This window comes from Argentina anserina, chromosome 7 (assembly GCF_933775445.1).
Source record: "Argentina anserina chromosome 7, drPotAnse1.1, whole genome shotgun sequence".
Classification (NCBI taxonomy): Eukaryota; Viridiplantae; Streptophyta; class Magnoliopsida; order Rosales; family Rosaceae; genus Argentina; species Argentina anserina.
The window spans coordinates 14,882,180-14,898,521 of record NC_065878.1 but is presented as its reverse complement, the minus strand read 5'-3'; the positions used below and the strand labels follow the sequence as shown (position 1 = coordinate 14,898,521).

At 37.7% G+C, this 16,342-nt stretch overlaps 2 protein-coding genes across 6 annotated transcripts; one reads left to right on the top strand and one right to left on the bottom strand.

The window, feature by feature from the left end:
• The first annotated feature begins 4,970 nt into the window (after positions 1 to 4,970).
• On the top strand, positions 4,971 to 9,537 carry LOC126803960 (protein REVEILLE 3). 2 transcript variants are annotated; one of them, XM_050531703.1, is made up of 9 exons: positions 4,971 to 5,393; positions 5,831 to 5,888; positions 6,604 to 6,727; positions 6,818 to 6,994; positions 7,137 to 7,238; positions 7,828 to 7,937; positions 8,099 to 8,158; positions 8,787 to 8,904; positions 8,981 to 9,537. In XM_050531703.1, the coding sequence occupies exons 1-8, from the start codon at positions 5,155 to 5,157 to the stop codon at positions 8,892 to 8,894; spliced, it is 978 nt and encodes a 325-aa protein (XP_050387660.1). In that variant the 5' UTR covers positions 4,971 to 5,154; the 3' UTR covers positions 8,895 to 8,904; positions 8,981 to 9,537. The 2 variants fall into 2 exon arrangements, with proteins under 2 accessions (XP_050387660.1, XP_050387659.1); XM_050531702.1 differs by having other exon boundaries at positions 7,110 to 7,238.
• A 414-nt stretch (positions 9,538 to 9,951) lies between these two features.
• LOC126803928 (uncharacterized) lies at positions 9,952 to 16,257 on the bottom strand. Of its 4 annotated transcripts, none has more exons than XM_050531661.1 (10): positions 15,562 to 16,257; positions 15,350 to 15,448; positions 14,955 to 15,157; positions 14,064 to 14,257; positions 13,765 to 13,873; positions 13,305 to 13,618; positions 12,544 to 12,936; positions 12,138 to 12,219; positions 10,390 to 12,018; positions 9,952 to 10,289 (listed from the first exon to the last, which is right to left on the bottom strand). In XM_050531661.1, exons 1-10 carry the CDS (start codon positions 15,627 to 15,629, stop codon positions 10,123 to 10,125), a joined length of 3,258 nt encoding a protein of 1,085 aa, XP_050387618.1. In that variant the 5' UTR covers positions 15,630 to 16,257; the 3' UTR covers positions 9,952 to 10,122. The 4 variants fall into 4 exon arrangements, with proteins under 4 accessions (XP_050387618.1, XP_050387619.1, XP_050387620.1 ...); XM_050531662.1 differs by having other exon boundaries at positions 10,390 to 12,020; positions 12,143 to 12,219; XM_050531663.1 differs by having other exon boundaries at positions 12,628 to 12,936.
• Positions 16,258 to 16,342: the final 85 nt, after the last annotated feature.

Sequence of the window (16,342 nt, the reverse complement as noted above, 5' to 3'; positions counted from 1 at the left end):
AACTGAAAAATTAATCGAAAAACCATGTCTAAATAACTCAAAACCGAGTGAAATTTGGATTGGGAAAAGTTGACAGCAAAAACTGCAGGAAATATGCCGGAAAAATGATAAGAAATGACGAAAATATCACTGGAAACTCGTCGGAAATCGGCAACGCCGTTTTTCGGAAAACCAGCAGATGGAGGCCGAAGCTAGCTGGTATGGAGGCCAAAGCTGCAGGTCGGACATGTGACACTGGTAGGAACCGAGTGGTGGCGCCGGAAACGCCGGAAAGTGGCCTGAAGGTGTCCAAAACGCTGGAAAACGTTCCAGAAATGCCTGAACAGTAACCGGGTACGGCCAAGGGTAAAACGACGTCAATTTTTGATGTTCCGAGGTCCGTTTTCCAAATTATAAGGTCTAAATTCACAATTTAGTAGTATTGGGGTTCCATGTAACCTAAAGGCGGTCAATTTATAAACCACGTGAGTTGTAAACGTTGACCATTCATGCTAGGTTTAAGGCAAATAAAATTCTCACGAGTTCATCTTGTAAACAAGGAATACGAGATATTTTATTGAATATGCCAATCTTTAATTAACACAAACAAGCTTCCAATTTCAATAGACGATTTAAGCTAAAATCGAGTAAGAAACATGACAATGCCAACATCATACTTGAAAAATAGTAAACATAAAATATAGTCAAAATAGATTGACTAAGTAAAAATCCGTATCAACAAAATCTTGCATATCAGATCGGGGAGCCTTAGCTTAAGGCTAAAAAAGTTGCTTACTTGAGAATGGAAGAACGTTACGTTTCCATTTCAAATGTTTCCTCAATATAAATAGATACAGGTGCCAAAAAAATGACATGTGTTTCTTGGATGTGGAGCATGCATCAAGGTCAACTCCGGTAAAACCACGTCATAGACGTTTATGTAATCATTTTAAGTGTGTCCCATAGAATTTGAGAATTTTCTATCAGCAAATAGCGATGTTGGGGATTATTGTTTATATACGTGAGTTTAAGAAAACTCAAATATTCAAATAACAGTCGTGATGTCGACGCATCCATAAGAAACGAGGGTTGTATAAATTTCGAATAATCGAAACTATTCAAGTATGTAATCGGAATTAGAAGGGTTTTGATGTATATGGTCACAAAATAATCGATGCATATCGACGATTCTCATGATCACACCCAAAACAACGGTATGCTCAGACAACCACACGAAATCGATTTCTTCTCTTAAATAATAACGTGACTCTCTCAGGACCGTCACATGAAAAACGTCGACTAAGAGGGGGATCATATCCCTCTTTGGTCTTATCGGCGTTATAAGAAAGACAAAAAAATAGACATGACGAATGCTAATAACGCCCGATAATTTATATATATATATATGTTTAAAAGCATCAATTTTAAGAAAAACATACTTGTTAGTCTGCCAAATAGACAACATTAAAATGAGATAATCTTCAAATATCTTCATGTAGAAAAACTGCTTGATGAATTCATTTTTCATCTTCGTCTGATGACATAAAAATCTTTTGAAAATATGCTCGAAATCATGTGCAAATTGCAGAATTAACGTCCATCTATGTCGTATATGTCATCACCACAGTATGAGAAGTGACTATTTTTCCTATAAGAACACGTGAAATATAGTTAAAAACTAAGACGTGCATAGAAACAAATAAATAAATAGGAAAATGAAAAGGAAAAAGGAAAAAACAGAAGACAAAAAAGGTTGTTGGGCTCGGCAGGTCGGAACCCAAGGGAGTTGCTGGGTCGAATCTAAGACATAGCGACACGTGTTGGAGCAGCTGCAAATTCAGGTTGAGCATACGCGTGCAGGTCTGCCATGCTTTGTGTGTCCAGATCATTCGTCGGAGATATCGGCTCTAGGATGAACGTGTGCGAAGATGCATAAGAGACATCGGGATCTGGGCAGCGACAGCGCGAGGTCGAGGGAGGGCGATGATTTGGTGCTCTCAATTTGAAACTCCGGGTCATGGATTGACAACATAAGGCTGAGCTCGGGATGGATCTGGCGACAGAAGAGATCGCATATTCGCACGACACTGCTGGGTTTTCGTCGATTGAGGAGCTCACCAGGAAGTTGGTCGGAGAAGGAGACCGAGATCGGAGGAGATGACATTAGTGGTGCATATAACAAATTTCTAGGTGCCCTTAGAACATGCGAATTTGAGGTTTTTTTCTTAGTTTTTTCCGACTACAAGTTGTCGGTATGGATTATGGAGGTTAGTTTTCCGACGGTGTCAAAAATAAGAGGCTGCCAGAGGAAAACATGTCAAGGCTAGGGTTCTAAATTTCTGGTGGTGGTCTCGTCGCTCAGACACTTTAGAACAAAGTGCATGATAACGTGTTTGAAGATGAACGAAATAAGAATAATAACAACATAAAGAATATAACGTAACCCTTTATTGATTAATAATGAGGTCTATATATAGGCATTACATAACCATAATTTCGTAAGATTCAGAGTCATAATCTATTATAGAGATGCGAATTTATCTCTAATATGAAACCTAATAAGACTAAGACACACACAAGAGTAGAATAATAATTATTCAGGAACACGAGGCACATTTTACTTAGAGTAGAATTAAGAAGTCAGAGAATAATTTCATGATAAGAGTTGTCGTTTGATCTTCTACATACTTGGTATTGGGATTTAATTCTTAAACTAATAGGTTTTTAGCTTTATTCGTAACTAGCGCGTTGGACAGGATATGAGTTTTCGTAATAGGAATATGTGTACTCGGCCTCGAAAGGTTCAGCGGCATAAACATTTAACACACTCACTTCTCAATTCTCATCGACCAATCCTCTTCCCACTAAACTCGTAGCATGACGTATGCGTCTAACCACCAACTAGAGGTGGATTTTTGCATGTTTGTTTGAAGTCTTTGAACTAGTTTATGCTTTAGAATAATAATCTTCCAGTGACATGTATAAATAAAATAGATTCGGTTTTAAATATTTATTTACAAAATAATAAATATGAAAAGTTATCATGGGACTACGATTAATCAATGATAAGTGTACAAAAAGCAGAGAAGAAAGCAAAAATAAGGTTATGATACATCACATGTAAACGCTGCCGCGATGAATGAGATGTGGGTTTACCTCTCCGCGAACAACTAATGCTTTGTTCATGCAATCAATATGAGAAAACTCATTCAGAAAATAAAATCTTGTTCATTGATGACCTTGTATTCGTAATCTGATTGTTATTTTTGGTCAAATTAGGGACACAAGGTCATAAATCTTGTTATTAAGAGTTTGATTTCAATGTGAGTTTTTTTTTTTACATAATCATGCTTTTATTCTTCTTTTTTCTTGGGGGAGAAATTGCCTCACATGTTTGCAGTTACATTCAGACACTTCTCAAATGACCTCTGCAATGCATTAGTCAATGTCTTCCGGCACAACGTGCAATTCCTTTTACATCTTATGCAGCTTTGCATCTGGTTATGTTGTTTGCCTTCTTCCACTTTGATGTTTCATATTATTGCATTGTATTTCTTAAATTGACGTCCTTCATTTATAGAAGAAAATATTCATACTAATTTTATTGATAAAGTTAGTATAAGAAAATCAAAATCATAAATTCAATTTTTCGAGTATAACTGAAGGAACTGTGATGGAATCGAATTCGATCAAAGTTGTCATCTCGCCAAAAACTTTGAGGCAGAAGTTATTGAGTTTGTTGTGCCGCTTGACAAGACGTACTTCCCTTAACCGGACGATTTCCGACTTTCTAAATAAAGCACGGCCAATTGGTTTGCTCCACGTAGCTTCAAAATGCCACTTACTTTCCACGTGCCATTTGCTCAATGCGCAGCAGTCGGTATCGTGTCCAAAGAGGTGCCACGCGTACGGTTAAAACAGAGGCATTGGTCCTTTTATCAGAATAAACAAATATAAACCAACCTAATGCACGTGAACTGTATTCGTGTTCGCCTTTGGTAATAATTTTTCACTGGGAATTGGAAAAGATTTTTAAATTACCAGTGTTTACTGTGTTTTAGTAGCAAAATATAATTGTAATTTAAGATGAAACTTTACAAATAATGAGTAGCTTGTAAAAGAGATAAACTGACTCGACACTTCAAGTATGGCAACGTTTTCGAACCAATTTATGCGTTTTTTCGTCGAGCTATTTATTTATGTGTCGGGCTAGTTTTAAACTAATGTACAAAGCACAAACCCACAATAAACTGCTCTTTATTAAGTTCAACTCGTACTAGCGTTTATGCACGCGCTGTGCGCTTGCGAAAAAAACACGATTATATTATAAGTTTATAATTAGCTCCTATAATTAACATGATAATACAATCTTAAGATTAAAAAAACACATGATAATTCTTACTGACATGCAGGAGAGTAAAAATAAAATCCAAAAGATATCAAACTTTTTACTGCTCACAAATTGAAGTAAAATATCCCAAAAAAAAGAGGAAGCAGTTTCTATCAATCGGATTTCCATGTTCTAATATTTTCTTTTTTTTTCTTTTATATAGCCCATCAATATATCAATTTACTATCTTATCCTTTGAATATTAGATGATTGATTTTCAAAGTTATATAAGGAAAGGTTATTGTAGGAATTTGGTGAATGGCAGTTACATAAACATTGTTTACTTAATTAATACCGATATGTGTACGTATATTAGTTTGTTCATATGCCTCTATAATTTATATCATATTAATATATTTTATTTACGGGTACACTAGATAATCTAATATACCGTAAGTGAATACTTAATTAGAGAATTTGAGGTCATTTCTCTCAGTCTCATCCCACATTATTTGTCAAACCAAGGTCCTATTATATGGCATCGTTAGATAAAACATAAACTAAAAGTTTACCGACTTATTGGAATTTTAAATATTTTAAATTATTGTATAAATATATGAAGGGCGGTTGTATTTCTCCAAACCACATTTCCCTACCAAAACCTGAAAATCACACAAACCAAAACCATCCCACCCAGAAAAAGACCCACTTCAAAAACAAAACACAGACAAAACCCTCTCTTCTACTTTGTGTGGTCTTCACATAGTTCATATCTTGAAGCCTCTTCAAGCCCTGAAGCTAAGATTAGACCCGAGTTTCAAAACAGCTCAGCTTAGTAGCTTTTTATGGTGTCTGTAAACCCAAACCCACCACCTCAGGGCTTCTACTTATTCGATCCCACCAACATGGGCCTCCCGGGGATCAACTCCATGCCTCCGCCTTCCACGGCCAGCACCACCACGTCGGCCGCGGCCCAGAACGCCGAGGATCAGAGCAAGAGGATCAGGAAGCCGTATACGATTACCAAGTCCAGGGAGAGCTGGAGTGACCAGGAGCATGAAAAGTTTCTAGAAGCTCTCCAGCTGTGAGTTCTTCAAGTTTTTATTGTTGGGGTTTTATATTCTGTATCTGGGAATTGAGGGTCTGCTTGATTTGGGTGAATTGATATGAGAAAGTTTCAATCTTTAGTTAAGAAATTGAAAAGCTCCGTTTTTTTTCTTTCATTTCATGTAATTTAAACAGATAATTAGAGTTCATTTGAGTTTGGGAGATTTATGAGATGTGTTAATTAATAATTTAGAGGTTTTCTGGAGCTGAAAGGGTGATTTTTTTTTTCGGGTTTGGATAGAGAGCTTTTTAGTTACTAGTTGGGGAAAGTGAGACATTGTGATGTTGGTTTATATGTGTGAAAGAATTGTATTTTGGTGTGAGTGTGTGTGTGTGTGTTTTTGATGAGCTACTGTGGCTGTAAGCTTTGTGGATTACGACTTATTGGAGTAAACTGTTTATTTGTTTACACAGATTCGACCGTGACTGGAAGAAAATTGAAGCTTTTGTTGGCTCAAAAACGGTTATCCAGGTGAGTAGTAATCATAGTCAGACTTATCTATGAATGAAAGATTTCCAAGCTTAAAATGGTTATTTGAAGCATGAAGTTAAAAGGTTTACATGTCTGTTATAAGAGCAAAGTTTGGTGGTTTTGTTAGGTTTGTGCCATTATCTTTGTTCTGTTATGTCTTGTTGTTTGTTCAAGTTTATAGTAAACTACCTATATGCTCCACAGACAAAAAAAAAAGTTGCTTATACTTGTCGGTGTCAAAGGGACTCAAAATTATTGCAGGGTTCTGCAAGGTTGGCTTGTAAAATTTCATGCTAGCATCTTTAGTAGCAGCAGAAACTGAGTGTCCAATATGTATGAACTCACGATTACAATCCTGTGGTCGGTGGACTGTTGGTGCTAGCAGACTACATAATAAATAACACATTTTATTGGATACGTTACATTAGATTACTTTTCTTTTATAAAATCTTGCAATTTTGAATTGTACCAACATGTTTTCCATAGGTTCTATAATTTTGATATAGGCTCCTTATCTTTTGAGAAAATTTGGATGGTTAATAGTTAAAGTTTTAGTCGAGTCAGTTTAGGCATGTTAATGCATTCAATATAAAGAAAAGATTAATGAGGAAACATATGGTTAGAACATCTTCACTCATTTCTTATCAGTAAACTTCATTTGTCTGTGAATTCCATGTGTCTTCATTGTACTAAAGCTAAGTGTAATTCTTGTCAGATACGTAGCCATGCACAAAAGTACTTTTTGAAGGTTCAGAAAAAAGGGACAAGCGAGCATGTACCTCCTCCTAGGCCAAAGAGGAAAGCAACTCATCCATACCCACAAAAGGCTCCTAAGACTGGTCAGCAACTAGGCATAGTCAACCCTTGTTTTGTTTTCGCAATTCTACTTTTGCTTTTAAGTTTAATGCTTATAAGTCAATTTCTGGCAGCTCCAGTAGTATCTCAAGTTGTTGGGCCATTTGAATCCTCAACTGGAGTGCTTGAACATGGATATACTTACCAGCCAGATTCATCATTTGTGCATGGCACTCCAGTTACTAGTGCAACTTTATCTTCCTGGAGTCATAGTTACGTGCCTCCAGTCAATGCATCGCCAGTATCCAAAGGTTTTAAATTTTTCCACCTTTCTTGGTTTTGACTTTCTATTTTATTGTTCATGATAAGAATATCCATAATAGCTTATGTTAAATTAAAATCTTGAATTATTTTGTTATTTCTTAGATGATGGAAATGTAGCTGGTTCAACAGATGCACAAAACTCTTGCTACAGTAGTAGTAACGAAAGCAAGCCTACAGCTTGGCTAATGGGTGAGACATTTGGTAGAGCGTGTCATCACCAGCCACAGAGAGGTTAAAAATTCTATCTTTTTTAAAAATCTTTTTGTTGTTCCATGGTATGCCTCAAGTAATCCATATTGATTGTTAAATGTAATAGCTACATAAGGAGGTCATTTGGAGTACAGAATTTCTGTTCTGCATTCAAACTTGACCAACCAAATACTGTTGTACACTATTTTTTTATTATTTCTAGTGGCATGTCATCACCAACCACGAAGAGGTTTTCTTTTTTCTCTATCTGTATTTTTTGTTGCATGGTATGCGTCAAGTAATCCTTATCAGTTGTTAAACATAGTAGCTACATAATGAGGTCATCTGGAGTGCAAAATTTGTGTTCTGCATTCTTCCATGACTGACCATTACTGTTTCACACTTTTTTTTTTAATTATTCCAGTTCTTTACCCATAACTGCAGAAATGATCTATGTTTTATCACTGTAAATCTGATGCCATGCATTCGTTTATCTCTGTATTAAGAGTTCAATATGCTGCTTGCGCAACTCCCAAACAGACAGATTATTTCTCTAGTACTGAACTGATATCATAGTTCATTACAGTTATTGCAGTTCTTTTAATATTAAATGTACTTATTGTATGTGCAGTTTTACCGGATTTCGCTCAGGTGTATAAATTCATCGGCAGTGTGTTTGACCCCGAGTCAACTAGTCATGTGGAGAGACTGAAACAAATGGACCCTATAAATTTGGAAACAGTATGTTATATTTAATCTTGCATAAATTTGTTATTTTTTTATTTTTTTAATTTGCCATTCAAGTTTAAGAGCTAACACTCAAAGATAGTCATGTCTGGTCTTTCTCTAACTGCTTAGGAGCTGCTCATTCACTCAATCTCCCCCTATTTGACTCTTTGCAGGCACTTTTGTTGATGCGAAATCTATCCATTAATTTAAGAAGTCCCGAGTTTGAGGAACATGTAAGTACTTTACTTCTTAGTGACAGTATCTCTTTCTTGACAGCTGTGAATGTTGGTTTTTTAAGTGACATTGTAAACATTTCACTTGTTTGTCTTCTTTGGTTTATAAACTGCACAATGAGTGAGGCTGCACAATTTTCTTACCTACATTGCAGTGTAGGTAAGAATTAAAAATTGCCTTGCACAATAACTTAGCTTACAGATAGGTTAAGCTTGTGCAAACCCTATGTGGCGAGTCAATGATAGTTTTCATGAGGAACAGATCTGAGAGCACAGACACTGCCCATATCTTCTGCATCTATCATATCACAGATGTTTATTATTCAGCTTTTATACAAGAATGCAGTTCGCACATGATGGTTGTTCACAAATTAATAATCGCCTATAGTTTTCCTCTTTATATGAACTGAGTGGATGCCATACAATTCAATATAATATGTAAAACGATCATTACAACTATTTTGGTTTAGATTGACAACTTTAGAACCCATACGAAACATGCTTTTCTTTCAAGATGTACAAAGTGATTTAATATTGGCTTCTCTTTTCTAGTTTCTTTGTATCATAACTAAATTTTGTTGTATGACCACTATGACCAGACCTAACAGTCCTGTTGATCTTTACACAGAGAAGGTTGCTTTTATCATATGACGCGGACTCTGAGACAGCTAAAACTGCTAACAATTGCAACTTCTCTTGCCATGGTAAATCGGAGAATGCCATCCTATCTATGTAGAAATTAGAAGGTAAATGAAGCTTCCAACTCCTTAATATATGCACACTTCTTTTTATCCCATTTTCACTCTAAATTGTAAATTCCAGTTGAATGGCGTGGAATGATGGCATTCACTAACAATTACATCCCGGAGTCTTTGTAAATATGCGGAGTATGCAGCACCGTCCAGGGTAGAGATCAAGTACTGTGCAGCTTGTCGAAGAATCAATAACAGTTTTATTTGTATACCGTACTTTAACCAGTCATCAAGTGAAGGATGATTGTCAATTTAGTGGTTCACCTCGGCTGTCTTGTAGAGTTCCTGAGTTATATGATATTGTATTTTATGTCTGGCTGTCTGCTGTATAAGGTTGTTTAGACCTGTTTCTTGTTATGACATGCTAGTGAATAAGTAGAGGAGTTGATGATAATGAATCCAACTCCAGCTGATACTACATTTGTGGTAGCTCTCAACATAGTCTAGGAGTTCCGTCTGTAATGATTTCCAGGTCGATAAGAAGTATCACTATGAGGGAAATCCCATACTTCAGTGTTTGGGTACATACTAGTTTCACAGTCGTGGTTTGTAAGAATATAGAGATTGCTGTGTTTCAATGTTATTTAATCGTGTTGAAAGTTGATTTATTAATGAACTGAATTTACTTCTTTACCTTGCTGAGTTCTATATCCGTAACGTTCAACTTGTGCAAGAGTAAAACGTGTGAAATTTTTTGGCTGACTTGAGATAAACACCCTTCTTCTATATCCGTAACGTTCGACTTGTGCAAGAGTAAAACGTATGAAATTTTTTGGCTGACTTGAGATAAACACCCTTCTTTCAGTTATTGTGTGGAAGGCTTGCTCTCTAATCAGCTCTAAACGAACACCCGTTTGTACTCGCGATTTATCTAAGCAGCATGGGAGTCCCAATTCATGCATGTGGATGGAATGATGAATCATTGCTAACGAAATGAAAAAATTTGATGAATGGAAACTGCCAAGTTGTTTCCAGTCTCCACCTGACTAAAAAAAAAGCTTCAGTTTCCCTTTCATGAATGTTGCATGGCATCCAATGAAGTAAGAGCAAAATGAACCCAATAACATGGTCAATGGCAAAAAAATCCATGACTTACAGTAGTCTCCATATAACCAATATGAAAGAAGCAACATTAAACGCATTGCCATTTGTTTAATTGCATATCTGAGCAAGGGACTGTCAATACACTGATATACACAAAGCACAAAGTAACTACCTATACCCAAAACCCATGCCCAGTTCATGTCCGTACATCCCTTGACTGTTATGCCCGCCACCGGAAGCAAATGGGTGAATTTGTTTCGGGTTTGACCTCAATTCCATCTCATGGAGCCTTTGCAATGCCGCCGGATGGTTGCTTCCACCAGCAACATCAGGAGCTGAAATTTTAAGAACGTAATTTCATGTGCAATTTCTGACATAATAAGGTTATAGACTGAAACTGAACCTAGGCAATAAAAAAAAGGTAAGTGGTTTTACCTGGTGCTGGCATGCCATGACCACCTAAGTTGACTGGCCGAGGACCAAATGGATACCCTGCCATTGGGTTCAGTTCTTCCATAAAGCTAGAAACCTGACTGTTAGGATGAGCAGGCAAAGGTGGGACCCTGTTAGGATGAGGAGGCATGGCTGGACCACTCGATAATCCTTGTAGCAAGTGAGGCAGAGGAAAACTGCCTGCCGTATGCATCTGTTGCAACATAGGGTGATGATGAGCATCAAACCCAGATTGTCCAGCGTTCGCATGATGGAAAGGTGGACGGAGCATATTCCCAGGAAACTGATGACTTTGTGGAGGATCGTTTCGAATCATACCCTCTGGTGTCATAAAATTCATCTGAGAGTTGGCATTGCCAGGATGAGAATCTGATGGATGAAATAAAGTTCCCCTATGATTCATCTGATGATGATGGATATTTTGTGAAGAAGGCTGGACATTAAGGTTCTGATAAGGAATATCAGGCTGTCTCATATCATAAGGCCCACGAAGAAAAGGTGGACCTTCTTGGTTCCCCATGATAGACCTTTCATCCTTGAAGGCAGAGTTCAAAGCTGCCAATTTTTCAACAATGTCAACTTCTGAGTTCCGGGAGGAGAGTTCTTTGCTTTTCACTAGATTCCCAGTAGACATAAAATTATGGACATTGAGAGGTTCACTGACTACAAGTAAGCTATCCTCCTCAGGAAGTCGAATATCAGCAGGCCCATCGATGCTTATCTTAGACACCGAGTCAGTTCTAACCTGTAATGAATCTAGGTCAATTTGAGGATTATCAAAACGGACAAACTGCTCATCAATCTTATCTGATCTGGTTTGCTTCCTTCTATTCGCTGCCATGTCACTGTTATCATGAGTACTTGTGTTCGGTCCAATATCAAATGCAGAAGGAACATAACTATTTTCTGTAACCGGGAAAGGCAACCCATGAGACTCTGGAGCTTCTACTCTTGCAGACCCAACAAGGCCTCTTTTACTAGAAACTGGTGCTCCAACTGATTGTAACTCCTTCATAAAAGCAGTTCCAAATAGTGTTTCAAGTGTCAGACTCTTCCCTGGATCAGAAACATTATCAGCATTTTTCTCTTTTGAAGTATGACGTGCAGTGCCAATAGTCGTCCCATCGAAGTTGTGAATTTGTTCTGACGATGCTGTTTCTTGATTCGAAGATGGCTCAACATCTTTTAAGCCTGTTCCCTTCTGTAATAGTGAGAGTAGGTGCAGGGATGCATGATCATCTACTTTGGCTTTTGGCTGCACAGCCTTTCTATCAGGTACAACTGACTTTTGAACAGGGGGATGCAAGGTTGGACCACTTTCACCAATTTCAGACAAAATGGACTGCTCAAGGTCTTCACATGTAAGGAATGCTGATGCTGCCTCCGGTTTAGTACTTTTGTGCAAACGCTGAGTGTCAGCAACTGGAGGAGGTACTATCTTTGATGTCAGCGGCCTCTCTGCAGGTTCAGAGTTTTGCGCAGGAAAATTAAGAAAACTGTGATCATGTAACTTCCCATCAGAAATATGAGGTCCAGCCTTTTCACTACCAACGATCAAGGAAAGCAAGTCATTTGGCCTTCCAGATAAGATTTCATCAGCAGGTTTCTTGTCTGCAGTATAACAGAACTGCCTAAATTAAAATACAGATCATTTCCATTTCAGGTGTAATTGACAACAAATGGAAGCACACTAAAAGAGCTTTAAACTCCAAAGCATAATGGCAACAGACCTTCTTCATGAAACCATTGAGCAAACTTTGAAGAGTTGGCAATGTGGGGGCCCACTGCCTCGACTACTTTGCTATTATGAGGCTGCAGAAGCACAAAGGATGCAAATGAGATCACTGTTTCAAGCTAATTTGTTTCAAAATCAAATGAGTAAAGTTCCTGGGACCTAAACATAAGATGGAATTTGACTATGAAAACTAGATTCTGATAAAACCTAATGCCAATGAGCTCTATCAAATGCAGATCTTAGTATTATGACTACAAATTATATGATGCAAGAATTCCTATTTTAATTTTACATGTTAAACAGCAGATTGAGAGTCTGGGCAGTTGACATTCATCCTAAGTAATGCAATTATTTATAAACTCTATAAGAGGAAAAAAGAAGAGAGGGACACATTTGAGTACCTCAGTGATATTAGAGGAGCCAACACCATTTAATGGTACTGCACTGCTAAAAAGTTTTTCTAGTATTGAAGTAGAACCAGTCACTTTTTCAGCATCGATCTCAATCACTTCACTATTTCTGGAAGCTTCTAGTCCTTGTGGTGTATTCGCTTTATTATACATTTGATTGTCCGAGCCAATTATCTTATTATAAGCACCTTGAGGTGGTACGAAATTTGGACTCTTTCCGGTCATACTATCAAATGAAGCATGAGTACTTCTGCTTGCAAGATGCTGCATGCCTAAAACCATTTGCTCAACCGGTTTTTTTTCCACTCGATTATCAGAAGTACCATTTACAATACGGTTACCTTTGCCATGTAGAATGTTATCCTCAAGTCCAGAATTTCCAACCTATCAGAATTCAGAAAGAAGCATCAACAGATTGTATTAATGATCAAACACAAATAGGGTACGAATTAGGAAACCATGATATGAGCTTGGTTTGCTAGATCGCATTCTAGCAGAACTATATATTGCTTGGTGCAATTACCAGCAATATTTACAAAATTGAAAGACAGATACAATTTCCACTATTAACTCAGTACTAGATACACGTGCTTATAAGTTTCTTCAGATTATTATCTTTTGACAATTATTAGCAAAATTGTAATCATTCAATTCAATGCAAAGCATAACATATGCAACACATTAAGAATGGAAAAGACAATAATCTTGGAAACACTGTCATCATGAGTTAAAAGAAAGTACAAATTGGTTACCTCCACTTGATGGGGATGGTTCAAGGATTTTGTTCCCAGATTTCTTTCCAAAATTGTGCTAGTGAAACCAGGGGGCACAAGAGGTCTCGAAGACGGAGCTTGCAAAGGTAACGTAGACTTTTCCCCATCATTCATTGACGTTGGTGGTACTCGAGGCTCAGTTGTTTCATTGCTTCTTGGCAGAAGTCTCTTCTCTTTAGAATCATCATCCAACAGAGTAGAAAAATCAAAGCCACTTGTATTTGCCTCTGGCTTCAGCTTCTGCTTTTCTTGGAATGCTTTATGTTGCTCTTTCCTCATTTGTTCAAACAAATCTGGGAGAAAAGCCATCAAATTTCAAACTTGCATACAACTGCCAGCAAAAAAAATACTGAAAAGCTAGAGAGATACATAAGATCAAAGTAGCAGAAAATGCTGCAATCACTTCTACCAAAACCACCCCAAAGATAAGAATAAGTACCTCTTCTCTTCCTTTCCTCTTCTGCTCTATCCTCACTTGTATGCTCAGAGGAACCAAACGTTTCATCATTAAGTGAGTCGGTAATCTCTTTTCGTGTGAGAGGTGCTGCCTGCAAATTATAGAAAAGGGTAAAAGAAATAGTTGAGACCCTTATCTCTGCACAATACTATTTTCAGAGACACAGGAAATTATTCTGTAGCACGTTAAACTGGTGGATATTAAGTTCAATATTGCTGGCATCATGCTTTTGGGAATTTTTTGAAATAGACAGTAGGCCCAGCAATAAGTCAAAAGCTTACTTTATAAGGGCGGGGAGGCTGATATGGTTCACTGGTCCTATTTAGCTGATAGGTGTCACTTGGTCGAACTTTGTTTCCTGCTATCCCTCCGGCTAACCCTGCTGGCCTTGGAAAGGAACCACTTCCGAGAAGCCCGTCATGCTCATGGACCTGCCAGGGCCGCCGAGGCGGGTTGCCATAGTGCCTTCCAGGATCTGTCATTCAACAGATGGGTAAATAAAAAATTCAAATATCTACTTTTGTGGGAAAAGCAGCTGAGCAGGATCTCAACGAGAAAAGAAAACAGAATATGAATTGCCACAGAAATGAGCCCGACTCTGAATGAGGTCAAAGCATTTTTCAGTCAAGAAATTTACTTCTTGATTGATTCAAGACAGGAAATGAAAATGAAGAAGAGCTTTAACAGTTAATGGACGCCAAAGGACTAATCCTCTGATTTCCTGACTTTACTTATCAATATGTCTAATCAATATGCCTGACAACTAATGCTTTGATTTCCTCACCATAATTATCAGCTTGCCCCCGAAATCTGTCTCAAGACTCTACTCCAAGAGATCAACAATAAAGACATAATGTGATACTTAATCACTTCCCTTGCGGTCTCAGTTAAATAGTTACTTACTCATAAAGGAATTTATAATGTTAGCTTGACTGGATAAGTATTCTTCTACTCTTACAAACATAAATAAATCACCTAGTTGGTACTTCAGAAGTTCCTATAGAGACACCAGTCGACCACTGGTGAAACTATTCTCTGAAACACATATATCCATATATGTTTGAAGGAAAATATAGAAGACATATACGTAGAAATTTAATGTGGAAGTATCAAATAACACCATATACGTAGATATTTAATGTGGAAGTATCAAATAACGATGATTAACCCACCAGAGTCTTTGTCAGATTGCGTGTCACTATCCTTATCACTGCGTCCCGAAGAACGACTTTCCCACCTTCCATGAAGTGGCCGCGAATAACCAGCAGCATCACCCTTAGTAGGAGGAGATGAGCCATAATCATTTCGCCTGAAACTATTTGCTGAAAAAACAATAGATGTCCCTTGCCTATCTTTGAAAGCATCCTCGAATTCACTGATATGAGAAAGGGAATAAACGGAAACAAAAAACAAACACTATGAGCAACAGTTAACACATGATTAAAAGCAATATCAATCACTAAATCAGAGCAAGATAAAAGAAATCAGCAAAATAAGTATAAATATTCCCCAATTTATGAAATGCAGACTACAAATACAGGTGAACTACTTGAAAAAGAATATTCACCTCAGGAACGACTGGTCGAGCCCATCTGGTAACTTCTTGCAGGATTCCAACCCACTCAACGACAGCAGAAACTCCCTCGTATACGATATTTTCAACTTCCTACATCATATGAAATACGTTTATTATGTCACCATCCACAATGTAAATGATATACACATAACTATTACCCTAGCAATCACACAAACCGAAAATGCAAACGAAAAATGCATTACTTATGAACTTCATGGTTCGCTTCGACAGGCTGATCCGGCAACTCTTGGTCCTCGTTCTCTAAGCTCATCCTGCTACTTCTCCAAGCAGTACACCCCAAACTACAAACTACAACCTAATCAACCTTGTGCACTGAAACTCACTGCTCCAAGCTCAAACCACAAGCCCCTCAATCAACCCAATTCGATTTCCAACTTCCACAAAATAAAGCTTCAATCTTTAACACTAATTCCTACACTATCTCCCAAACCCAGAAAACCCAAAAGCTTCAACTCAAGCAATTACAACATCCCCAATCAAATTCCCTCAACTCCTAATCAACCCAAATCATTGAAAACACTCTAATCAACTGGCTCCTAGATCCTCATTCATTCTACCGATCCAAAACACTAACAGATACAAACAAAAAGAAACTATCCTCTGCAGAAACCAAGCTAGAATCTCACGTATGTTTCAAAAATAATCGCTAGAAAACAAAGAATCCTCGTATCTTTGTAGTAAAAAAATGTTCAAGATCTTTAGGGGTTTTGGTATTGATGAACAGCCGGGATTGGAATGAGACAAGGTACAGGAAGATGGGTTTCGGTGAGAGATTAGGGTTTTGGATGGAATTGCATAGTATTCGATCGGAGCGATGGAGTTGTTATTTTAGAGAGAGAGAGAGTTTTGAGAGAGAGAGAGGGGTTTGAGAAGGGTGGTGATGGTCTGGGTTAGCCTGAAATGACCTTCTTCACCTTTTTCAACAGCGCAAAGGGAGAAAAACAAATTTTTTGAAGGGGGATC